At 47.3% G+C, this 26,555-nt stretch overlaps 1 protein-coding gene across 7 annotated transcripts in view; it reads right to left on the bottom strand.

The window, feature by feature from the left end:
* Positions 1-7,961: 7,961 nt before the first annotated feature.
* Positions 7,962-26,555, bottom strand: part of FRMPD3 (FERM and PDZ domain containing 3) — a 131,169-nt gene continuing 112,575 nt past the window's right edge. For 6 of the 7 annotated variants that reach the window (XM_082447496.1, XM_082447499.1, XM_082447497.1 and 3 more), the window contains 3 exons: positions 24,005-24,149; positions 13,331-14,152; positions 7,962-11,755 (listed from right to left, as the gene is read on the bottom strand). In XM_082447496.1, the coding sequence (XP_082303622.1) occupies positions 8,853-11,755; positions 13,331-14,152; positions 24,005-24,149 (3,870 nt within the window). In that variant the 3' untranslated portion in view covers positions 7,962-8,852. The remainder of the gene's footprint in view (positions 11,756-13,330; positions 14,153-24,004; positions 24,150-26,555) is intronic. The other variant, XM_082447500.1, reaches the window with a different exon arrangement.

Raw genomic sequence — 26,555 nt, 5'->3', positions numbered from 1 at the left:
GTAGTTCAGGAGCCCAAGATTCTGGACTGTCCAGTCAGGTCGTTTTGAGTGGTGGCAGGCCTCACTTTACACTGGCACCAACTTCCTGAGTCCCAACGTGATGTTGTGGGACAGTATCCCTGGCAGGCAGCATTCCTGATGGGCAGCTCCCAGTCTGACTGTGTTGTCTCCAGCTCCTCCTCCATGCTTGACTTCCAAACCACTATATTTAATTTTTTATTTTTAAATTTATTTATTTATTCATTCATTAATTTTTAATTTTTTTATTTTTTGAATTTTGGAATTTTATTCATTTTTTATATAGCAGGTTCTTATTAGTTATCTATTTTATACATATTAGTATATATATGTCAATCCCAATCTCCCAATTCATCCCACCACCACCACCCCCCTTCCCCCCTTGGTGTCCATACGTTTGTTCTCTACATCTGTGTCTCTATTTCTGCCCTACAAACCAGTTCATCTGTACCATTTTTAGAGATTCCACATATATGCATTAATATACGATATTTTTTTCTTCTCATTCTGACTTACTTCACTCTGTATGACAGTCTCTAGATCCATCCACGTCTCTACAAATGACCCAATTTCGTTCCTTTTTATGGTTGAGTAATATTCCATTGTATATATGTACCACAACTTCTTTACCCATTTGTCTGTCGATGGACACTTAGGTTGCTTCCATGTCCTGGCTATTGTAAATAGAGCTGCAATGAACATTGTGGTACATGTGTCTTTTTGAATTATGGTTTTCTCAGGGTATATGCCCAGTAGTGGGATTGCTGGGTCATATGGTAATTCTATTTTCAGTTTTTTTTCTGTTTTAATTAATTAATTTATTAATTTATTTATTTTTGGCTGTGTTGGGTCTTCGTTGCTGTGTGAGGGCTTTCTCTAGTTGCAGCAAGTGGGGGCCACTCTTCATCACGGTGCGTGGGCCTCTCACTATCGCGGCCTCTCTTGTTGCGGAGCACAGGCTCCAGACGCGCAGGCTCAGTAGTTGTGGCTCACGGGCCTAGTTGCTCCGCAGCATGTGGGATCTTCCCAGACCAGGGCTCGAACTCGCATCCCCTGCATTGGCAGGCAGATTCTCAACCACTGCGCCACCAGGAAAGCCCAATTTTCAGTTTTTTAAGGAAACTTCATACTGTTCTCCATAGTTGCTGTATCAATTTACATTCCCACCAACAGTGCAAGAGGGTTCCCTTTTCTCCACACCCTCTCGAGGACTAGTTGTTTGCAGATTTTCTGATGATGCCCATTCTAACTGGTGTGAGGTGATACCTCATTGTAGTTTTGATTTGCATTTCTCTAATAATAGTGATGTTGAGCATCTTTTCATGTGTTTGTTAGTCATCTGTATGTCTTCTTTGGAGAAATGTCTATTTCGGTCTTCTGCCCATTTTTTGATTGGGTTGTTTGTTTTTTTAATATAGAGCTGCATGCGCTGTTTATATATTTTGGAGATTAATCCTTTGTCCATTGATTCTTTTGCAAATATTTTCTCCCATTCTGAGGGCTGTCTTTTCGTCTTGTTTGTAGTTTCCTTTGCTTTGCAAAAGTTTTAAGTTTCATTAGGTCCCATTTGTTTATTTTTGTTTTTATTTCCATTACTCTAGGAAGTGGATCAAAAAAGATCTTGCTGTGATTTATGTCAAAGAGTGCTCTTCCTATGTTTTCCTCTAAGAGTTTTATAGTGTCCAGTCTTACATTTAGGTCTCTAATCCATTTTGAGTCTATTCTTGTGTATGGTGTTAGGGAGTGTTCTAATTTCATTCTTTTACATGTAGCTGTCCAGTTTCCCCAGCACCACTTATTGAAGAGACTGTCTTTTCTCCATTGTATATCCTTGCCTCCTTTGTCATAGATTAGTTGACTATAGGTGCATGGGTTTATCTCTGGGCTTTCTATCCTGTTCCATTGATCTATATTTCTGTTTCTGTGCCAGTACCATAGTGTCTTGATTACTGTAGCTTTGTAGTATAGTCTGAAGTCAGGGAGTCTGATTCCTCCAGCTCCGTGTTTTTCCCGTCAAGATTGCTTTGGCTATTTGGGGTCTTTTGTGTCTCCATACAGATTTTAAGATTTTTTGTTCTAGTTCTGTAAAAAATGTCACTGGTAATTTGATAGGGATTACATTGAATCTGTAGATTGCTTTGGGTTTTATATTCATTTTCACAATATTGATTCTTCCAATCCAAGAACATGGTATATCTCTCCATCTGTTTGTGTCATCTTTGATTTCTTTCATCAGTGTCATAGTTTTCTGAGTACAGGTCTTTTAAGTCCTTATAGGTTTATTCCTAGGTATTTTATACTTTTTGTTGCCGTGGTGAATGGGATTGTTTCCTTAATTTCTCTTTCTGATCTTTCATTGTTAGTGTATAGGAATGCAAGAGATTTCTGTGCATTAATTTTGTATCCTGCAACTTTACCAAATTCATTGATTAGCTCTAATAGTTTTCTGGTGGCATCTTTAGGATTCTCTATGTATAGTATCATGTCATCTGCAAACAGTGACAGTTTTACTTCTTCTTTTCCAATTTGTATTCCTTTTATTTCTTTTTCTTCTCTGGTTGCCGTGGCTAGGACTTCCAAAACTATGTTGAATAATAGTGGTGAGAGTGGACATCCTTGTCTTGCTCCTGATCTTAGAGGAAATGCTTTCAGTTTTTCACCGTTGAGAATGATGTTTGCTGTGGGTTTGTCATATATGGCCTTTATTATGTTGAGGTAGGTTCCCTCTATGCCCAGTTTCTGGAGAGTTTTTATCATAAGTGGGTGTTGAATTTTGTCAAAAGCTTTTTCTGCATCTATTGAGATGATCATATGGTTTTTATTCTTCAATTTAATATAGTGCATCACATTGATTGATTTGAGTATATTGAAGAATCCTTGCATCCCTGGGATCAATCCCACTTGATCATGGTGTATGAGCCTTTTAATATGTTGTTGGACTCTGTTTGCTAGCATTTTGTTGAGGATTTTTGCATCTATATTCATCAGTGATATTGGTCTGTAATTTTCTTTTTTTGTAGTATCTTCATCTGGTTTTGGTATCAGGGTGATGGTGGCCTCATAGAGTGAGTTTGGGGGTGTTCCTTCCTCTGCAATTTTTTGGAAGAGTTTGAGAAGGATGGGTGTTAGCTCTTCTCCAAATGTTTGATAGAATTCACCTGTGAAGCCATCTGGTCCTGGACTTGTGTTTGTTGGAACATTTTTAATCACAGTTTCAATTTCATTACTTGTGATTGGTCTGTTCATATTTTCTATTTCTTCCTGGTTCAGTCTTGGAAGCTTATACCTTTCTAGGAATTTGTCTATATCTTCCAGGTTTTCCGCTTTATTGGCATAGAGTTGCTTGTAGTAGTCTCTTAGGATGTTTTGTATTTCTGTGGTGTCCATTGTAACTTCTTTTTCATTTCTAATTTTATTGATTTGAGTCCTCTCCCTCTTTCTTGATGAGTCTGGCTAAAGTTTTATCAATTTTGTTTATCTTCTCAAAGAACCATCTTTTAGTTTTATTGATCTTTGCTATTGTTTTCTTTGTTCTTATTTCATTTATTTCTGCTCTGATCTTTATGATTTCTTTCCTTCTACTAACTTTGGGTTTTGCTTGTTCTTTGTTCCCTAGTTCCTTTAGGTGTAAGGTTAGATTGTTTATTTGAGATATTTCTTGTTTCTTGAGTTAGGCTTTTATTGCTATAAACTTCCCTCTTAGAACTGCTTTTGCTGCATCCCATAGGTTTTGGATCTTCATGTTTTCACTGTCCTTTGTCTCTAGGTATTTTTGATTTCCTCTTTGACTTCTTCAGTGATCTCTTGGTTATTTAGTAACGTATTTTTTAGCCTCCATATGTTTTTGTTTTTTACATTTTTTTCCCCTGTAATTGATTTCTAGTCTCATAGCGTTGTGGTTGGAAAAGATGCTTGATATGATTTCAATTTTCTTAAATTTCCCGAGGCTTGATTTGTGACCCAAGATGTGATCTATCCTGCAGAATGTTCCACGTGCACTTGAGAAGAAAGTGTAATCTGCTGTTTTTAGATGGCATGTCCTATAAATATCAATTAAATCTATCTGGTCTATTGTGTCATTTAAAGCTTGTGTTTCCTTATTAATTTTCTTCCTGGATAATCTGTCCATTGGTGTAAGTGAGGTGTTAAAGTCCCCCACTATTACTGTCTTACTGTCGATTTCCTCTTTTATAGCTGTTAGCTGTTGCCTTATGTATTGAGGTGCTCCTATGTTGGGTGCATATATATTTATAATTGTTATATCTTCTTCTTGGATTGATCCCTTGATCATTATGTAGTGTCCTTCCTTGTCTCTTGTAACATTCTTTATTTTAAAGTCCATTTTATCTGATATGAGTATAGCTACTCCAGCTTTCTTTTGATTTCCATTTGCAAGGAATATCTTTTCCCATCCCCTCACTTTCAGTGTGTATGTGTCCCTAGGTCTGAAGTGGGTCTCTTGTAGACAGCATATAGATGGGTCTTGTTTTGGTATCCATTCAGCAAGCCTGTGCCTTTTGGTTGGAGCATTTAATCCATTCACGTTTAAGGTACTTATCAATATGTACGTTCCTATTACCATTTTCTTAATTGTTATGGGTTTGTTTTTGTAGGTCCTTTTCTTCTCTTGTGTTTCCTACTTAGAGAAGTTCCTTTAGCATTTGTTTTAGAGCTGGTTTGGTGGTGCTGAATTCTCTTAGCTTTTGCTTGTCTGTAAAGCTTTTGATTTCTCTGTCGAATCTGAATGAGATCCTTGCCGGGTAGAGTAATCTTGGTTGTAGGTCCTTCCCTTTCATCACTTTAAGTATATCATGCCACTCCTTTCTGTCTTGGAGAGTTTCTTCTGAGAAATCAGCTGTTAACCTTATGGGAGTTCCCTTGTATGTCGTCATTTTTCCCTTGTTGCTTTCAACAATTTTTCTTTGTCTTTAATTTTTGTCATTTTGATTAGTATGTGTCTTGGCGTGTTTCTCCTTGGGTTTATCCTGCCTGGGACTCTCTGTGCTTCCTGGACTTGGGTGGCTATTTCCTTTCCCATGTTAGGGAATTTTTCGACTATAATCTCTTCAAATATTTTCTCGGGTCCTTTCTCTCTCTCTTCTCCTTCTGGGACCCCTATAATGCGAATCTTGGTGAGCTTAATGTTGTCCCAGAGGTCTCTTAGGCTGTCTTCATTTCTTTTCATTCTTTTTTCTTTATTCAGTTCTGCGGCAGTGAATTCCACCATTCTGTCTTCCAGGTCACTTATCCGTTCTTCTGCCTCAGTTATTCTGCTATTGATTCCTTCTAAGTGTATTTTTCATTTCAGTTATCGTATTGGTCATCTCTGTTTGTTTGTTCTTTAATTCTTCTAGGTGTTTGATCTTTAATTATTCTAGGTCTTTGTTAAACATTTCTTTCATCTTCTCGATCTTTGCCTCCATTCTTTTTCTGAGGTCCTGGATCATCTTCACTATCATTATTCTGTATTCTTCTTCTGGAAGGTTGCCAATCTCCACTTCATTTAGTTGTTTAAAAAAAATTTTTTTTATAAATGTATGTATTTTAGTTTATTTTTGGCTGCATTGCGTCTTCGTTGCTGCGTGCGGGCTTTCTCTAGTTGTGGTGAGCGGGAGCTACTCTTCGTCGTGGTGCGTGGGTTTCTCATTGAGGTGGCTTCTCTTGTTGCGGAGCACAGGCTTTAGGAACGTGGGCTTCATTAGTTGTGGCTTGCGGGCTCTAGAGCGCAGGCTCAGTAGTTGTGGCACATGGTCTTAGTTGCTCCACGGCATGTGGGATCTTCCCGGACCAGGGATCAAACCCATGTCCCCTACACTGGCAGGCAGATTCTTAAGCACTGTGCCACCAGGGAAGCCCCATTTAATTGTTTTTCTGGGGTTTTACTTGTTCCTTCATCTGGTACAAAGTCCTCTGCCTTTTCATTTTGTGTATCTTTCTGTGAATGTGGTTTTCCTTCCACAGGCTGCAGAATTGTAGCTCTTCTTGCTTCTGCTGTCTGCCGTCTCCCAAACCACTTTAGCCACGACTTTTGCAAACATGAGAAAAAGCATCTGTGCCCAAGCTTTGGAAGGAAGTGACTCATCAGGGCTACTGCAAATGGTTGTATAGTTTGTACAACCGGCCATCAAAGTAAGTGGGGTTGAAATTACCAAGACGTGTGCCCACAGGTCTAGCATCACCCAGAGGACTGTTTTTTTTTGTTGCTATTGTTTTCTAATTCATCATGGTGGGTAGGTGCAGCAGGGAGAATCTTTTTCTAGTTGGCACAAAGGCATCTCATAGGCTACAGGGGACCTGTGATTACCAGAAGGACCTAGAACAGGAGAAATAGAATCATCACCCACCATTAGGTAACTCTCTGAAAAGCCAGAGAAGTCAGCTCTGCTTAGGTTCCTGCTGCTTCTATTGTATGGAAATACCCCTCTCCCAAGAAATCGCCAGAGGCCATTGCAAGGGATTGGCTAGCCTGAGCTACAAGGCAGTCAAGCTACGTTCTGAGGTGACTGGGCACGTTTCAGAGGGAGAGGCCCCATTTCCCAAAGCAACTTGAGAGCTGACCTGAATCCCTATCTCCCAATTCCCAGGCTGTCCGGTGCTGAGGAGCACATTGTTTTTATGTGCCCAGCCCGCCCCATCAGCTCTGAGGTCACAGCCATGGTGGCCAGGTGAGCCAAAGGACCCAAGGTCAAGAGAAAGGAGTAGACAGTGTCCAACTCCCGTGACCAACAGGAGACTTCTAAGAGGGGCAAAGGGGAGGCGGGAGGAGCAGGGTCCTCATCTCTCCTCAACAACCAGGGCCCAGGTAGATGGGCGCGGAGGCCCGGGGAAGCACCCAGCAACCAACAATTCAAGGACACAAGGACACCCACACAGAGGCACTGCAAAGACTTATTGGGATAGTAAGATGAATAGATTTAATCATTCTTGTTTGAAAAACAAGACATAAATTAGTATATATATAGAATTTATATATTTTATGTAGTATATATACTATATACAGACATTAGAAAATGTGTTCTCTCCATGAGGCCGAGGGAGAGGTGAAGGATGGCGGTGGAATGAATGACACAGGTGGGGCCTGAGTGGTGAAGGGGCAGGATCAAGAAGTTGGGAGAAGAGGCAGACCACGTCAGCATGCAGGCTTGCGGTGGTCGCGGGGGGCAACGGTTCCCCACTGGCTGCATCTCTGGCCCATTAAACAACTTGGTCCTGTGGGAGGAGAGGCAAGGAAGAGGGGGGCTGGCTTTTGCAGAAGGAGCTCCCCTAATCCTTGCCGGGAGGAATCGCCACTCAGGGGGTCCTTTATCGCACTCGGGGATAACAAGGATGGGCGGGGGTTAAGCACAGTGTACATCTTTATAAAACTCACATAAGAATGGGAGGTTTCACGTGAGCCTCTCACGGAATGATGAAAGAGAGGCAGACACAGGGCACGAGCTTGTGGGAAATGGGGGGTATGGAGAGGTGGATGAGAAGCAATCTATACAGAAGAAACATTGGCTTTCTTTGTTCCCTACAATGGGCAATTAGTAGGGACTCCGTGTCTTCACTCCCAGGAACGTTGTAGTGGGGGCGGTGACGGCAGCAGATGTGTGTCAAGGAGGATGCTAAACAGTGTGGATTCCCTTCCAGATGACTCGGAGGAGTGGGGAGAGAGAGAGAGAGAGAGACAGAGAGATAGAGATAGATGAGAGAGAGAGAGAGAGAGAAAGAGAGAAAGAGAGAGAGAGAGAGAGGGAGAGAGAGAGAGAGAGAGAGGTGCCGGACTGCACCGGGTAAGGCGCTCAGCTTCTTTTCTTAGAGAGACAAATCCACAGGGTCAATACACAGCCAAAAGCATATACTCAGGATTAACATATCACGCTAGCTTCCAGAAGTTTAAGATATAGTCATCAACACCCCCCCGACCCCTCCCCCCCACCCCCCACCCCCCATCCCCCATCTGTAGCTAAGTCGGACTCCTAAGGACAGTCTGTCTGGTAGAGAGATGTTGAGAGGAGCCGCACGCTGGCAGCGACAGCCCCTGCGCTGGGCCGGGCCAGGCGGGCTCTGAGGCCTGCGCCGGGTCTCCCCAGGGCAGACCTGTTCACCAGGTTCCTTACCCAGAACGAGCGGGGTGATCCCAGATGCTTGCTCCCTAGTGGACTGAGCCGCCCTGCCCATCAGCGAGGGGCAGGGCACTTTGGGGATGGCTGGTGTGGAGCTACTGGGCCTGGGGGCGAGCGCTCCCCGAGGCTGCCAGCCTGCTGGGCCGGCCACAGACAGCTGAGTGCAGCTGTTTTCTGCAGACCCGCTACCCGGGCACAGGCCCTCCGGGGTGGCTCCTGCCGAGTGAGCGTGAGCCCAGGGTGGGCGGCACGTCTGGACTGGGTGCCCGAGCCTCTCCGCTCGCTCGGCACTGTGGCCTGCTGCTACTGCCACTGTTCCCCAGAGGGGCACAGGAGCCAAGAGGAGCTCAAGGCCCACGGGCCTCCTGCTTCAGGCCCGCCTCCCTCCGGCTCCCACGATGGAGCAGGAAGTGGACCTGACGTCACGTCTCAGCCCTAGAGAAGAGAGGCAATACAGCTCTGCGGCGGGCGTAGTGACGGGAGGGGGGGGCTTGGCCCTCACAGTGACGCCCAGAGGCCAGGGAAGGGGTGAGGATACCCAGGGTGGCACCTGCCGGGAGCCCTCAGGAACAGCCTCAACGCAGGGAGCTGTCACTCCCTGGAGACTGAGGGCTCTGGGACCCTGACTGGCCCAGCAGACACCTATACTCACCACAAGATGCAAAGACCACAAAGCTCAAACCTGGGGCCACGGTTGGGGAAGGGGGGCAGGCCCGGGCAGATGGCCTACTTAATAAGGGTTTTTAAGGAGCGGGTGAATGTGCTCATAACAGTCGCTGAAGCGGGGGAGCCCGGTGTGTGCCCCGCGGCCGCTGCCTGCTGCTGCTGCTTGAGGCTCCGGGCGGTGGACTCCTCGGCTGCGCGCAGCAGGAAGGTGTAGTTCCTCACCACCTCTTCCACCTTGGCCAGCAGCTCTTGGCGCTGGGCCTCGGAGCGCACGATGAACACCAGCCGCACGAAGGTCTCAATGAGGCTGCTCAGCACCTGGAAGCTGCCCGTGATGGCCGCCAGCATGTGAGTGGGGCTCTTGTCCACGTTGGCCACGCGGCGGCAGGAGGCCCGGAGCTCCTTGAACTTGAGAGCCAGCTCGAGCTTGTATTCAGAGATCTGGGCGACGTAGGGCTTGGGGGCGCGGGCCTCGGGGCTGGCCACGCACTGCCGCAGGACCGTCAGCAGCTCGTTGGTGTCCAGCCGTGCGGCCAGGAAGCCGTCAGGCAGGCCGTAGGCATGGGCCCGCAGGGCGTTGATCTTGGCCAGGCTCCCCTCGAAGGTGGACACCCGCAGGTCGATCTCCTGGGTGTGGGAGGCCTCCGGGCTGCTGCAGGTGGCGGCATCCAGCACCTGCAGGGTCCTGCTCACCACGGGCACCACCTGCTCGTCCAGCTTCATGCCGGGCAGGATCTTCATGGGGATGGAGTAGGAGAGCTCGTCCTTGCCGTCGCTGGTGTCATCCGCCATGTCGCACTTGCGGTAGTAGAAGCAGTAGCGAATGGAGCAGCACTTGCTGCTCTCGCTGTCCTCGTCCAGCTCCGCGGGCTTCCGGTACACCTCTTCCGGCAGTGAGAACACGGCCATCTGTCTGGGGCCTTTGGTCTCAGGAGCAACGTGGACGTAGGAGGGGTCTCCGAGGGTCGGGGATTCCAGCGACTTGCTTTTGGGACCCACGCCTAGAGGGAGGCCTGCCTCTACCTCCTTGGCCTCCCTGGGCAGCATGCCCAGGGGTGGGTGTGGGTAGACGTCCGAGGTCAGCGAGGCCCTGTCGCCCTGGTCCAGCTCACTGATGCTGTAGCGGCGCATCAGTTTCCTGTAGTTGGGAGCTCCTAGACACTCGCCCCCCGAGGCACATGTGGTCAGGCATGAAACGCCGCTCTCAGGGTCCGATCGGCACTCTCGGGATTCCAGGCTGGTGGAGCGGATGCGCCGGACACTGGTGGGGCTGCCGAGGCTCAAGCCTGGGCCGGCCTCTGGCTGCCTCTGGGTAGGGGGGACCCTGTCCCTCTCCCTGCCCCGGAGGCCGGGCACCGGCGTCTGGGGGGCCTGAGGCCGGGCCCCCCGGCACATGCGCTTGCAATCACAGCTGCGCCTCTGCTCTCGGGACATGCCGGGCCCCTGCTGCACGGGGCTGCTGCGGAGCTGGCAGCTGCAGCGGCCTGGAGCTGGGGGTTGCAGGTACTCGGTGCCCGACAGCTCCCCCTGGCTTGGTGGCTTGAGAAGTTCCTCAAGGAACTCCAGCTCATACTGCTTTACCTTCTGCAGCTGGGCCTGCCGCTCATCGGTCTCCTTCTTCTGGCGGGTTGGGAAGGTGGCAGAGAACAAGTTGCGGAGCCGGAAAGGACCCCGGGACGATTTGGGCTTGGTGGGGCCTTCGGAGGCCAAGTGGGCTCCGTCCAGGGTCGTTCCGATCTTTCTGGAGGGCATGGTGCTCACCTGCCGGCTGGCAGCCTGAGGCCTCAGCGGGCTCTGGCCTCGCGGCGGGCAGCTGGGGCTCTGCAGAACCAGGGGGTAGCCGGCTCGGGGGACCAGGCTGGCGTCTTCAAGCTTGCTGCTTTGGGGGGTGCTCGCCAGCTGCCCCTTCTCGCCCTGGCCGGAGACAGTGCCCTGCTTGGCACCCTCAGGCCCGCCCTTGCCCGCCACCTCCCCGCTACCTTGCTTGCCCACTGACTCTCGACTCGCTCGAGAAAGATAGCTTTTGGGAGGGAAACTTTGAATAGGCAGCCTGTCCTCTTGCGAGGAGAGGTGCAGGCTATCAGCTCGGCTGCCTGCGGGTGCTCGGGACCCGGAAGAGACCTCTGGGCTCAGCTGCGGCTGCGAATTCCGTGAAGCCTCTGGAGCACTGGGACTCATTTTGAACTTGAGATTCTTATTGGCACTGCCGCTCATCACGCTAACTTCTGGCCTTCCCATGCTGACCTCTGACCTCCCCATGCTGGCCTCTAACCTCTCCCCACTGTTGGGGGGGTTCCCCAAGGCCCCGCCAGGGGCAGATAGACTCTTAGTATGAACCACCTGCTGTAGGGCGGCCGAGATGATGGCTGGGGTCACACTGCCCTTTGGGTCCAGGATAAGCTTGGGGCTCAACCTGACCTCCTTGGGCAGGCTCTCCCTTAGCTCAGAGACCTGCTCTTCACTGAGGGACGGTGTGGCCGCCCTCAGTGACATCTCTAGGCCCACCCGAGTGTGGCCAGGCCCTTTGTCCTCAGGAACTGGGGATAGCAGGCTCAGATTCTTCTGCTCACTCAGCTGAGGGGACAGCGCTGGGTGCACAGCCAGGGCATACGTTCGCTCGCGCTGTGGCTGGGCCTCTGACGGGGGCACCTTCCTCCGAGCACCAGGGGCGCCAGGACTCTGGCCTGTGACAGCTGGCTGGAGGGACAGGTTGGGATCCGGGCGCCCGAGAGAGTAAGGGGCCGTGAGAACGGCCTGGGCTGCACAGCTCTGGATCCGGAAGGGCAGGTCCTTGCGGGCCAGGAGGCTGTCCTTGTTGAGATGCTGGGCCAGGAAGTAGGTGGTATTCTGGTGTTGCTTCATGGCTGACATCATCTCCGACATGTCCGTGAGCTCTGAAGAGTTGGTTTCGTGGCCCGAGTCCAGCGACGATTCAGGGGTGATTGTGGCCAGCACAATCAGACCTGGAGGGACAGGGATAGGGTCTGCAGCATTTACTCGCGTCAAGTCCTTTCCAACCATATGTAGAGAGTCTATGAGGGTCAAGGTTAGTCAGCAGGGTTTCAAGCTGGAAAAAACCAGTCAGGCCCGGGGGGCCTGCAGGGTTGAGGGTGGGAGGAGGGGAGGGGAGGGTACAAAGAAAGGCAAGCTGGGACAGGGGTGATGAAGGGCTGGAATCCGAAAGAGAAACAAAAGAGGCCTAGAGAAGATCTGGGCAGTTTGATGGCAAATTAACATGCAAATCACAGGCAAAACAACATGCTAATCATCACTATTTTTAGATTCAACAGCTAGGAAATTTTTGTTAATTGTCCTGAAGAGAGCCAGCAAAGAGAGCTCCCTCTCTCTCCGGCCCTCCTCATCTGGCCAGGCCTGCCTACAGTCCCTGCAGCTGAGGCCATTTAGCTGAGCTTGGCCTCTCTCTGGCTATCACATGGGCCTCTAGCCTGGGAGCAGCCAGTGCTTGGAGCTCCAGACTCTGAGCAAAGAGAAATGCCAGGCCTGGGGGCCGAACACATGGGGGCCGCCCGACACCAAGGATGCGCTCACATACAGAAAAGGCAGGTACTCGCCCAGCGAGGCTCCCTCTGACCCCAATTGCTTCACCCTCTCTGTCCACACTTGCCCTCGCCTCACAGGCTTTCTCATATGCCTTATTCCTCCCTATTTCCTTCCTGTCACTGTATCACTGACCTCTTTGTTTGAAGGCGTATGTGTGTGGAAGGATGTATGTGTGACTATGGGTGCATGTCTGACATCCGTGTTTGTCTACAAGATAGATGTATGTGGGTCTATAGCAGGGAATAGCATGCATGCTGTATAGTTTGCCCACCGAATAATAATAATAGTGGCTACCACTTACTGAGTCCTTACTATGTGCTAGGAAGTGTTTATGTACTTTGCATGAACGATCTCATTTAATCCTCACAACAACCCTACGTGATAGGACTATTGTTCTCAAATCCATTTAAGATGACAAAAGTGAGGCTCAGAGAGGGTTAAGTGCCTTGCCAAAGCAAAGGTGACACTGAAAGTGGTGAAGAAGCCAGGACTTGGATGCGTCTGACTGAGAGCCAAAGCTCTTAGGCAGATAAAGGCCTCAGCCCTGAGCGGTGAGGTCTCCTGGCTCCCCTGATCCCAGGTCCCTAGGTGGTTAGTTGGTCATTTTGTTTTTCTTCCAGTCATATGCATGCTGGCTGTTCTTTGCCTGTCTTCTATATCTCTTACAATCTTGCTCTGATCCTCCATCCTGGCCTGGCTCCGTAGCTGTCACGGCCCCAATCCCTGGGGTCCATCGGCAAGACATTTCCAAAGCGATGGAATGGTGAGAGCCAGAGCTCTAGCGGGGGCTGAGCAGCAGATCCCTGCCGCAGCTTCGTCGCTCCCCCGACCCTATCTGAACTGCCTCTGGCCCATCCACTGCCCTGACACACCACGCTGACTTTGACCTCTGCTTGGGAAGAAGAAATGTCACCTGCTGGGCCTGCCTGGCCAGGAGAAGGAAAGGGAGGCAAGAGGGAGGAGGAACGCGCTGTTACCTGCAGTCTGAGGGGCTGGGGGGTGTGGTCCATCCTCTGAGGCTGCCAGGGCTTCCAGAGCCTGCAGAGTGGACACCAGGGCATCATCTAGCTCCTGGGCATGATCTCGGACTGTCCGGGTCTGCACGCTGTCAATCAGTGTCACCGGAATCTCATCGTACAGGAGCCCACGCAGGTGGCGTCCTTGCTCCTGGCTCTGGACGGCCCGGCGCTTGGGGTCATCTTCATCAGAACTGTTGTCTCGGAAACCAGGAGGTGGGGCAGCAATGGCAGGCAACAGCGAAGTGCTCTCATCTTCCTCCTCTTCCTCCTCCTCACTCCCGGGGGGTGGGAGGGACATCAGGTCTACCATATTGTCACGAGAGGAGCCAGACCTCCCACCTTTGCGAAGGCCCAGCTGCTCCTGGAGTTTGGCTTTGCAAGAGTCACAGTAGAAACTCAGGGCTTCAGCCCCAAGGGAATTGTCCAAAGTGTAGGACCGGGCCCTGCTGGCACAAGGCTCGTGGTCTAGGCTAGCTGCATCAAAGTCATCAGGGATCACATCATAACCTTGGCCAGAACTCTTAGACGTGGGGTCAGACTTGGTCCGGGGCCTGGTCTCCTCAAAGAAGATTAAGTTCTCATTGACATCTGTCCGGCTTTCCTGATCCTTCCTTTGTTCCCGCATGTGGAGGTAGCAAAAGCTGACAAGCTCAGAGTCGGCAGGTGGGGGCGTGCAGCGGCTTGACTTCCTGGGGCTGGTGCCCATGCTGCCCACATAACTACTCTCCTTTTTCCCCAGGTGGCCCCCAGTGACAGGGCGGTGGGCGCTGTGCATGTAATCTAAACCCAGAAAGAGAATCAACACGTGAGCCCTGGTGCTGAGGACTGTGGCCGAGTTTCCTTGGCGTCTCGGGCCTGGGTCTCTGGTGCCCGGTTGGGTGGTAGGGACTGAGAGGGAGTGTTATCTGGCTGCTAGAGAGGAGGGGAAGGGGCAGGCATGCTGCTGCTGCCCCTGAAAGTAGAGTGAGTCGAATCAAATGGCCTGGGCTGCTAATAGCCCCATCACCTCTGAAATGGGAAAAGGCATGGGCTGGGGCGGGGGTGAACACCTTGGTATCTGGGCACAGCTGGACTCTTACATGGGTATGTCTGGTCTGAGAGTCAGCTGTAGGGTGAGGTTTGTTTTATGTCCCCCCTGGAACTGTCCCTGTCTCAAACCCCACTCTATTCAGAGTCTGTCCCACCCCCAGTGCTCTGTTACACTCGTGTTATGCTGGAGCTCTTGTAGCAGAAGGAAATGAATCTGACAGGTTAGTAGTGGTTCAGTAGGCAAGTGTAAAATAGGCTAGTACAATCCCAAGAGTGTGTATTTCAAAGAGGATTTTCAATGGAGGGACCCTAAAAGAATAGAGCTCTACTAGTAAAATTCAGGGCATCTGAATGTGTAAAGCATATGAGAGATACGCTGGGATGTGGGAGGAGGGTGGGGAGAGCATTTTTGTCAATTCCTCAAATCATAGCACTTCTCTATATTCATACAGGGCTAGCCTGCCTGCTCTACATACATGTGGTAAAATGTTCTAGTCAACAGTTTTTAACGATGGTAAGTGTGTGCATCTGAGAATTATCCATAGCAAATGCTTTCTTTCTGGTTTCTCTCTTTTACTCTGTTCTGGGGACCCCGTCCCATGTTATCTGTGAGAATATACTCAGACAATGCCAATTCCCTTTGTTATCAGCAGACAGACAGACAGATGGCAGGCATTAACTTAGGCTAAGGTCATACACATGATCCTATTTAATCCTCACAACAACCCAATGAGGTAGGTGCTATCATTATCCCCATTTTACAGACAAAGAAACTGATCCATTCGTTTTGTGACTTACACAAGGTCACATGAGTTGTAAATGGCAGTGTGGATTCTTTTTTATTTTTATTTTTGGCCTTGCCACGTGGCTTGTGGGGTCTTAGCTTCCCGACCAGGGATTGAATCTGGGCCCTCGGCAGTGAAAGCAGAGTCTTAATCACTGGACCACCAGAGAATGCCCTGGCAGTCTGGATTTGAGCCCAGGTTTGAGGGTCTACAAAGCCCATGGTTTTTTTTTTTAAACATCTTTATTGGAGTATAATTGTTTTACAATGGTGTGTTAGTTTCTGCTGCATAACAAAGTGAATCAGCTATACATATACATATGTCCCCATATCTCCTCCCTCTTGCATCTCCCTCCCACCCTCCCTGTCCCACCCCTCTAGGTGGTCACAAAGCACCAAGCTCATCTCCCTGTGCTATGCGGCCGCTTCCCACTAGCTATCTATTTTACATTTGGTAGTGTATATATGTCCATGCCACTCTCTCAGTTTGTCCCAGCTTACCCTTCCCCCTCCCCATATCCTCAAGTCCATTCTCTAGTAGGTCTGTGTCTTTATTCCCGTCTTGCCACTAGGTTCTTCATGACCTTTTTTTTTTTCCCCTTAGATTCCATATATATGTGTTAGCATAGGTATTTGTTTTTCTCTTTCTAACTTACTTCACTCTGTATGACAGACTCTAGGTCCATCCACCTCACTACAAATAACTCAATTTCGTTCTTTTTATGCAAAGCCCATGTTTTTTAACCATTACCTTATAGTTCATCATGGTTCTCAAGATGCTGGGAAAAAAAACTCTCAAATGCCCTTCAAATTCCAGCTGGACAGGGTCAACGTGTCAGTGTTGCTTTTTATTAGTGCTTACAGCCATCACAAAAGCATGGTGCTGTCACTTAACAATGGAGCCCCGAAATACATGAAGCAAAACCTGACTGAATTGAAAGGAGAAATACACAAGTCAACTGCAGTAGTTGGAGACTTCAATACCCTACTTTCAATAATGGATAGAACAACTAGGCACAAGATCAACAAGGAAATAGAGGACCTGAACTGCACTATAAACCAACTAGACCTAATAGAAATCTATAGAATATGTCACCTAACAGTAGCAGAATATACATTCTGCTTAAGTACACCTGGAACATTCTCCAAGACAGACCATATGTTAGGTCATAAAATAGACCTCAATGAACTTAAAAGGAATGAAATCATATAAAGTTTGTTTTTTGAGCACAACAGAATTAAATTAGAAATTAATGACAGAAGGAAATTTGGGAAATTCATATATGCATGGAAATTAAATAAAACATTCCTAAATAACCAATGGGTCAAAAGAGGAATCAAAGGAAATTCGAAAATACTTGGACATGAATGAAAATGAAGACACAGTATATGAAAACTTATGAGATCTAACTAATGTAGGGTTTAGAGAGAAATTTATAAACACCTACATTTAAAAAAGAAGAAGGATTTCACATCAATTACCTGACCTTCCACCTTACAAAACTTGAAAAAGAAGCGCGAACTATGGGAATTCCCTGGTGGTCCATTGCTTAGGACTCGACGCTCTGAGTGCCGTGGCTCAGGTGTAATCCCTGGTCAGGGAACTAAGATCCTGCAAGCCACACAGCGCAGCCAAAAACAAAACAAAACAAAACAAAGCAAACAAAAAAAGAAACTAAACCTAAAACAAAACAAGCGAAAGGAAAGAAATAATAAAGTATAGAGGATACAAAAATTGAGAAAAATCAATGAAACTAAAAGTTGGTTCTTTGAAAGATCAATAATAACAAACCTTTAGTTGTACAGACCAGGCAAAAAAGAGAGAAGATTCAAATTACTAAAATCAGGAATGAAAGAAGGGACATCACTGCTGACTCTACAGGTATGGAATCATTTATAAGGTGAATATTTTGAATAAGCTTATGCCAACAAATTAGATAACCTGAGATAAAATGGACAAATTCCTAGAAATACACAAATTACCAAAACTGACTTAAGAAGACAGAAAATCTGAATAGGCCAATAACAGGAAGATAAACTGAATTAGTAATTAACTCTCCCCAAATCAATCAAGTCAGTCAGTCAGTCAGTCAGTCAGTCCAGGCCCAAATGGCTTCACTGGTGAATATTGTCAAGTGCTCAAAGAAGCATTTACGTAATTTTTCAAAAACCCTTCCAAGAAATACAAAAGGAAGGGATACTTCTCAACTCATTTTGTGATGCCAGTATTACCTTGCTACCATAACCAGACAAAGACATCACAAGAAAACTACAGACCAATATTTCTTATGAATTTAGATACAAAATATAATATAGATCTCAACAAAATACTAGCAATCTGAATCCAGAAACATATACCAAGAATTATACACCATGACCAAGTGGGATTTACTGCAGGAATGCAAGGTTGATTTAACATCCAAAAATCAATTAATATAATACACCATGTTAATAGAACAGAGGACAAAAGCCACATGATCATCTCAATAGACACAAAAATCACTTGACAAAGTCCAACACCTTTCATGATAAAACTCGACAAAATAAAAGGGAACTTCCTCAACACGATAAAGGTTAACTATAAAAAACCAAAGCTGGGCTTCCCTGGTGGCACGGTGGTTAAGAATCTGCCGGCCAATGCAGGGGACATGGGTTTGAGCCCTGGTCTGGGAAGATTCCACATGCTGCAGAGCAACTAAGACCGTGTGCCACAACTACTGAGCCTGAGCTCTAGAGCCTGCAAGCCACAACTATTGAACCCGTGTGCCACAACTACTGAAGCCCATGCACCTAGAGACCGTGCTCCGCAACAAGAGAAGCCACCGCAATGAGAAGCCCGCGCACCACAATGAAGAGTAGCCCCCGCTCGCCGCAACTAGAGAAAGCCCACGCGCAGCAACAAAGACCCAACATATCCATAAATAAATAAATAAATAAATTTTAAAAAACAAAACAAAACAAAGCTAACATCATACTTGATGGTGAAAGACTGAAAGCTTTCCCCCTAAAATAAGGAAAAGTCCAGGATTTCCATTTTCACCACTTCTATTCAACACCATACTTGGATTTCTAGCCAGCACAATTAGACAGTAAAATGAAATACAGTCATCCAGACTGGAAAGGAAGAAGTAAAACTATCTCTATTTGTAGATGACATGATCTTATATAAAGAAAAACCCCAAGGAATCCACTAATAAGCTATTAGAACTAATAATCTCAGCAAGGTTACAGGATAAAAGCTTAGTATGCAAAAGTCAATTGTATTTTTATGCACTAGCAATAAACAATCTAATAGTAAAATTAGGAAGCAATTCTATTTATAATAGCATCAAAAAGAATAAAATACTTAGGTATAAATTTAATAAAAGAAGTACAAGACTTGTATACTGGAAACTACAAAACATTTGTGAAAGAAATTTGAAGAAGATTTAAATAAATGGAAAGACACTCTATGTTCAGGGACTGGCAGACTTAATATGGCTAAGATGGCAATACTTCCCAAACTGATCTATAGATTCAACACAGTCCCTATCAGAATCCCAGCTGACTTTGTAGAAACTGATAAGCTAATTCAAAAATTCACATGGAATCACAAGAGACCCAGAATAATCAAAACAATCTTAAAAAGAGGAACAAAGTAGGAGGACTCATACTTCCTAATTTTAAAACTTAACTACGAAGCAATGGTAATCAAAACTGTTGTACTGGCATAAGGCATTATAGGTTCTATGGAATAGAACTGAGAGTCCAGAAATAAACTCTCCTTTATGGTCAAATAGCCCAATTTAAAAATGAGCAAAGGATTTGAATAGATATTTCACCAAAAAAGATATGCAAATGGCCTATAAGCACACGAAAAGATGCTCAACATCAGTAATTATTATGGAAATGCAAATCAAAACTACAGTGAAATACCACTTCACATCCGCTACAATGGATATAATAAAAAAGATGAACAATACAAGTGTTGGCGAGGATATGTTGAAACTGTAACCCTCCAACATTTCTGATGGGAATGTAAAGTGATGCAGTCACTTTGGAAAATAGTTTGGCAGTTTCTCAAAATTAAACATAGAACAGCAATCTTACCCCTAGATATAAATACCCAATAGGAACGAAAAAATGTGTCCCTACAAAAACTTGTACATCAATGTTTATAACATCATTATTCATAATAGCCAAAAGGTGGAAACAACCCAAATGTCCATCAGCTGATGAATGGATAAACAAAATGTGGTCTATCCATACAAAGGAATATTATTAGTTAATAAAAAGAAATGAAGTACTGATACATGCTACAACATGGATGACCCTTGAAAACATTATGCTAAGTGAAAAAACCAAGCTACAAAAAGACCATATATTATATGATTCCATTTATACAAAATGTCCAGAATAGGCAAAGCTATAGAGACAGAAAAGTCAATTAGTGGTTGCTTAGGGCTGGGTGGTGATTTGGGGGTGGAGGAATGGGGAATGAGTGCTAATGGGTACAGAGTTTGTTTTAGAAGGGGTGAAAACATTCTAAAACTAAATTGTGGCAAGGGGCTTCCCTGGTGGCGCAGCGGCTGAGAATCTGCCTGCCAATGCAGGGGACATGGGTTCGAGACCTGGTCCGGGAAGATCCCACATGCCACGGAGCAACTAAGCCCGTGCACCACAACTACTGAGCCTGCACTCTGGAGCCAGCGAGCCACAACTACTGAAGCCCGCGCACCTAGAGCTCACGCACTGCAAAAAGAGAAGCCACCGCAATGAGAAGCCTGCGCACTGCAACGAAGAGTAGCCCCCGCTCGCCGCAACTAGAGAAAGCCTGCGACCCAACGCAGCCAAAAATAAATAAATTAATTAATTAATTTAAAAAATTGTGGCAAGGATTGTACAACCCTGTGAATATATTAAATATACTCAAAAACACTGAGTTGTGAACTTTAAATGGGTGAATTTTATGGCTTAGAAATTATGTCTAAATAAAGTTGTTTATTTAAAAAATAAAGCACAGCCCTGGATACATGATGAACTCCCAAACATTATAAAAAGAGCAAAAATGTGCTCTGTACTTGAAAGGACCTTATGGGGTTTATCTCACATGATCCTGTCAATCCCTCACGAGGTAGGTACTATTATTATCCTCTTGATCACACAGCTGGGATATGGCAGAGCAGGGACTGGAACCCAAGTCTTTCTGACTTCAGATCCCAACCCCTGCTGTTTTCCATGAACCATGTTGCCTCTCTATACAGTCAATGTAACCACATTGAGTGGGTTCAATTTAGATCATAGTGGCTGTATCTAGGGAACTCTGGGTCAGCTGGGGGAGTAGTATGTAATGACCTCTGTGCCTTAGGTAAGAAGTGCTCTAGGGGAGCACTGAGCCAGGAGCACAAGCTATCAGTTCAGGAAGTCTCTACCCGCAGGCACTGTCCACGGGTCCTGGCCATGCACCCGTGCTAACTCCCTGTGACACAGCTGAACAATCAGCATAGCCAGCCTGGCAATAAGCTGCCATCAGAGGTGGCTCCCAGGGGCATGTCCAATAAGCAGGTGGTGACTTCTCTCAGACAAGATCTGGAAGTCCAAAGGTGGCTTCCCTCCCTGCAAGATGGAAACATCTCCCAACACCAGGTTGTCAAGGCCAGGTGATGCACAGCCTGCCACTCGGTACTGTGATTTGCAGATCCAAGGAGCAGCATGGGGCTGTGTGGAGGAGAAAATGTGCCTGGAAAAGCCCAAATCTCCTCCGGACAGAAGGTTAGAAATGCCAGTAAAGCCAGGTGCGGTAGGCTGATGGCTGGGACAGCGTGCCTCTCAGATTGTGAATCTGCTGTAAATTGCTCATCAGCTTTCCCCAAGAGGGATGCCCTAGTCTATCGCTCTGTACTCAGCCACTCGGAAGGCTGACTTAAAAGAAATGCTTGCAAAGAAACAGGACGGTGATCCAAGTAGATCAGCATATATATATGCTCAAATAGATATCTCCCCCCCACACACACACACAGCACGATGTTGACCCAACCAGCTTTCTATTGCTTGGCCTTGCTGTATTCTATAGTCCGATGATCATTACTGGTTATAATGACCTAGAAGACTTGGAATACGTTCATGTTCTTTCTGAATCATCATAAAAAAAAAAGAGTCTGCTATGTTCAGTCTAGCTTTAGCACTCTCCATGTTGTGGAGTTTTAACTTCATGAAAATCAGTAAGCCATGCACGGGCTATGTAGTAGCCTTTAACCAGAATATTTGATTCACTAGACCAAACTGTTTTCTAACCATGGGAGAAAATGTAGAGTAAGTTCCTCCAACTGCGGTCCCAGTTGGGGCCCCCAAAGCCTTATTTTCCTGCATTTCCCCAGGACACAAGCGAATTCAAGGCTGGAGAGATGGTAGCTGCCTCTGGATTTCCCACCAGCGGTACAGCTGGAGAACTGGTATTTGTCTGAGCCTTTCTCAAGCCCAGGTGTTGTTCTGTTGTGTCAGCTGAATTTCCCCTAAATAAACGCAAATGTACTTACTGCATTGACATTATCCCTTTAATCATGTCCGTATTCCCCCACTAGATTGTAAGCTCGGTGAGGGCAAGGACCACCTCTGTTACTCATGGCTCTATCCGCAGTGCCTGGCACATAATGAATACTCGAGAAATAGTTGTTGGGTGAATAAACGAAATACCTACTGTGGGTAAACTACTGATAAAGCCTAAGAGGTAATCCCTTCCCTCCCACTTCCCCATTTTCCTTTGTTTTCTCAGTCTCAAAGGAGAGGTGATGCTTTCCCTTTTCCAGTTGTGGGTTTAACAGCATCCTTTTGGCCCAGCCGGCTGAGCATTGAGTTGGCTAGCTGGCAGCCAGCAGCTGCAGAGCAACGAGAATAGAGGGCCGGCCAGAGAGACGAGGCCCTGAGTAGGCTGGAGTTTTGGCCCCCAAGGGAAAAGCCCAGCTGAGGTTGGCAGGATTCCTGTTCCCTATAGGCCTTTGCTAAACAACAGTTAGCACTGGGGCTTCTGTTCTGAAATGAAAGTGCGGGCCAATGGAGGAAACCCATCTCAACTTTGTACCAGGGACTGATGGCCCCTCACTGTAACCTGGGCAGAGGTCTCCTCAGTGGTGCCGCTTGCTGTCCCGCTTGCCCGTCCTTGGGGCCATGGGATAAGATGTGCATACCAGCCCCCGACAAGCGGCGCTGTGAGGCTCACGCTGTCCCACTGGCCAAGAGCACTGAGTGGCTGCTGTTGAACCCAGCATCTAACAGTCCCAAATGCCACACATGTGGGCCCCAGCGTGGACTCAGGGCCTTGGGGAAGTGAAGCACTGCAAACAGCAGGGACACCACCGTGGTCCATGTGGCTCCTGTATGGACAGAGAGGCCTTGTGCTAGAGGCAGCCTGAGCCCCCGTCACTCTGCAGGCCCAAGGGGGCTCTCAGGAACCAGGGAGGGGCTCTAAAGCCATGCCCAGCGTTTCTAGAAGTCTCCTTTCCAGGCTGCAACACCTCCAAGAGCAATCGATTTGCCTTTGGAACAGCTTCCCTTTTCCCTTTCTCCCTCTCTATCCTGCTCAGTAAGAGGCATCACTGGGTGTGATGACAGAGAGGAAGACCACAGGCGACACTGACAAAGCTAACGCTGGCCTCACCTTCCTTTGGCCATCAGAGGTTTGGTAGTACAGATGGCCACCCGCTTCAGAGCTATTCACCTGGAGGCGTGCGGCAGCTCAGCCCCTGGGCTCCTTCTATTCTGAGTCAGCTCCTTTGCTTCTCTATGTGGAGCCTCCTTCATATGCTTTGAGGCCACCTATCCTTTCCCACATCTGTGTTTGGTGGATTGCCTTCTAATTCCTGTGGACGTGATGAGATGTAAACGTGGGCCTGTCACGACGTTCGTGATGAAGAGATCATGAGGTGAGAGGGTGGGCGTAGGTACACGGCCCACGGGGTGCTGGTCATCCATCAGGAGTGTGTCTCTAGGGGCTTCCCCGGTGGTCCAGTGGTTAGGACTCCGCGCTTCCACTGCAGGGGGGCCCTGGTATCAGCACGTGAGGAGGGTGACTCCTGGGTGGTCAGTCTCAGCTTCCGCCCGTGATGTTTGGGTGCTGGGATGGCGAAAGCCTCGGGTCTAATACGTAGAGTACCTGTTCTTTGGGTCTCCCCCTTCTCCTCCTACTCTGGTTCGGGGCAGCAGCATGTGGACTGGGCCGATTTGTCCTGAGGCCCCTGTTTGTGTCGGCACCAGGACAGCCCCGAGGGGTGGCTGTACTGAGTCGCCTAACTGGGAAGCCTTCTGTTTGGGGGCAGCACTCGACCCTGTTTGTTCTTAGTGATCGTCCCCTCCTATCTCCAAGCCTCCTGCTGGACTGCATTCTGGGTCTGCACAGCCTTTCCTACCCCAGCCTCCATGGCCTCTTACATCAGGCAGCTCTGTCAGTGCCGACTCTGATGGACAAAGAAAGGGTTTAGCTTCATTTCCCACCTCCACTTTCAACTAAGCCAGAACACCCGTGCATCTCTCTTAGCTCACTGTAGCTCTAAAGCTTTGCCTTAGATCCAATGCAATTCTCGAATTGGCTCATGTATTGCTCGTTCGCTATTTTTATCTTATGTTCCTTGATCAACTCAGACACAAGGTATTGTCACAGGCATCCTTTGTGGGACAGGCCCATCTGAAGGCCAGCTGTCTTTTCCACTGGCTTGTGCCACGCACGACGCAGTGGTACAGCACGGGCTCCTGGTAAACCAGGCGCTGGCAGAATGGGGTGAGCATTCCTCCATGTCTCCAGGGTCCAAAGGGCCTCTGTTACACTGAAAACCGAGACTGAGCCCTACCTGCCTTGATCATTGGAGGTGGAAGAGGCTGGCTAGCGGGCCTGGAGAAGACCATCTTCCTGGAATCCAGCAGGAGGCGGCAGTACCCCGCAATCAGGCAGGCAAAGTTGGTGGCTTCGGGCCACTCCATCAACAGCACCAGAGGCTGGGGGAGACATGGGAGGAAATGTGAGGACACAGGAAGGAGCGGAGCAGGTGCGTGTCCAGGAGAACAACAGCAAAGGCAAGATGACTTGCATAGTTACGAGAACATACTTTCTGAACCCCAAATTAAGGCACATAGCCTGACAAATAATTTCTTCTGATTTGAGAATTTATTTATAGTAAACTCTTACCCAGGTATCAAAACTAAATCAACCTTTAATTACACATTTAATGAACCACTTTTACTGAAAAAGACTAAAATTATATAACATCACATGACTGCTGTGTGGGTTTCTGGGGGCTCAGCAGATGTGCAGGCCTGCCGGGAGAGCAGAGCTGAACCTGGGAGTCTAGGCTAGGTTGGGGAACATCCTTGACAGGAAGTTCCTCAAGTGCACAAACTCTCTCTTGCTCATTCCTATAACCCGCTATGGTACCCAGAACAGCTCCCCGGACGTGGACACTCTGTGCAATCCGGTTCTCACTGTGTCTTCTGGGCCACAAAGTCTTTACGGTCTGCAGTCCTGCTCAGACCTTCATGCTCTCCCCCCGTTTTCCTCTGTTTCCCAAAGTGCTTTCACGATGTTAACTGGTGCTCCTTAAAAGAGTTCCTTGGTCAAATATGTGTGTGAAACGCTGAGTTAACCAAAGCTATGCAGATAGTTATACTTACGGGAATTCTCAGATCCTTTAATATATTAACGTGCACTGTGAAACTTCAAGAGGGCTTTAGTATTCCAACTTTTTCCAATTATTTGATCGAAAAATCTATTTTCATAGAACATCTTATGGTAGTAGGCTTGCTTTTTCTGTTTTGTTTTGTTTAACCCACGTTGGAAAATACTAGCATACCCTGTTGACTTCTGTTCCTGACCCTAAATCAGTCAAATTAATCTTGGCGTTAGCTAGTTGACTGCTTCAGAGACCTGGCAATGATATACCAAAAAAATCAGCACCTTTTGAAGAAAACTTCCCAATGTCTGCATTGTAATTTTATGGTTTGAAAATAAATCTGGGTCAGACTGAAGTCAGCCATGAGAGTATTCTCCCTGCCATAGGGCAGTGGCCTCCAGATAAAGACCACTGAAGACTGGCTGAAGAGGGAGCGATGGGGTCATGCGGCATCTCGTCTTTTGAGGGTTCCCGGACCAGGCATTAAGAGCTAAAAGAATTAAGAGCAGGGAATGAGTCTCTTCTCTGACTAGTGAGGGGTGAGGAGTGAGGTGAGGGGTGATTAGGACCCCCACTAGGGTACTGGCAGTAAAAAGGGACATAATGAAGACTTGATGGAACTTGGTCACCAACTAGACTAGCCTTCTTTGGCTGGATCATCACCTTGGGAACAATTCTGAATCCAAACCAGCTCAGCTTTTAGCTAAAGTTGTACCAGTTTTCTTTGCTATCTCTCAGGATCCTGACACATAGCTTGAGTTGAATATTTTCAGTTCATATAGACCAGGGGTTGGCAAACTTTTCCTGCAAAGGGCTAGATCGTAAATATTTTAGGCCTTGTGGGCCACACAGGCTGTGTTGCAAGACCTCTGCTACTGTAGTGTGAGAGAAGCCATAGATCATCTGTAAGCTAAACAAATGGATGTGGCGGTATTCTAAGAAAACTGTTTCCAGAAATAAGCGGTGGCGGGTCAGGTTTGGTTCATGGGCCATAGTTTGCCACCTGATCTAAGAGAAAAGCTTCTTTCCAGTTATATACAATTGTCTGTATTCATTTTCACACCTCTCAGCTTGTTTCATTTGGCAACAGTGATCTCCTTGTCCACTGGAAATTCTTCTCTTGGCTTCTGTTTCTATGAGGTGACACTGTGCTCTGGTTCTATAATCTCTCACCACCTCCGTCTCTGTCTCTCTCTGCTTGTGCAGCCTCCCCACCCGATGTCCCAGGCTCAGTGTTCAGTCCTCAGTTCTACACGAGGGCATCAACTTTCACTTTTGAGCTGGGGATCCCAAAGTCACCATCTTTAGTCTATCTCCCCCTTGAACTCTTCCTATCTCAGCGCTCGTACAGTGCTGGGTCTGTATCATACAATCTTGTGCTGGATCGAATCCTATCTTGAGTTGTTTAATAGTTATTGTTCATCCAATTATACAGCACGCCACGGTAAGGCATTCGGATTCTGCCCCACAGGCAATGAGTTAGTGATTCTCCTATGGAACTCATTCAATACCATCAGGAAAAAAAAAAGGAACCATCCATACTCGGAAGAGCAATGGCTCCTTTCTCCAGTGAGAAAGGGACCAGGGATGAGATGTAACCTTTGGGTCATTATTTGGAAGGGGCAGAGGGGATGTTTGTACCTCCAGTTAATGCATGCTTCTCAATCACAACAGAATGGTCAACTCTGGGTACAACAAAGTAGAGACAGAAGGGGAACAGAATGAGGGTGGGGGG

This window comes from Balaenoptera physalus, assembly GCF_965194825.1.
Source record: "Balaenoptera physalus genome assembly, chromosome: X".
In the NCBI taxonomy this organism is placed as follows: domain Eukaryota; kingdom Metazoa; phylum Chordata; class Mammalia; order Artiodactyla; family Balaenopteridae; genus Balaenoptera; species Balaenoptera physalus.
This window is presented reverse-complemented; position numbering and strand designations above follow the sequence as displayed.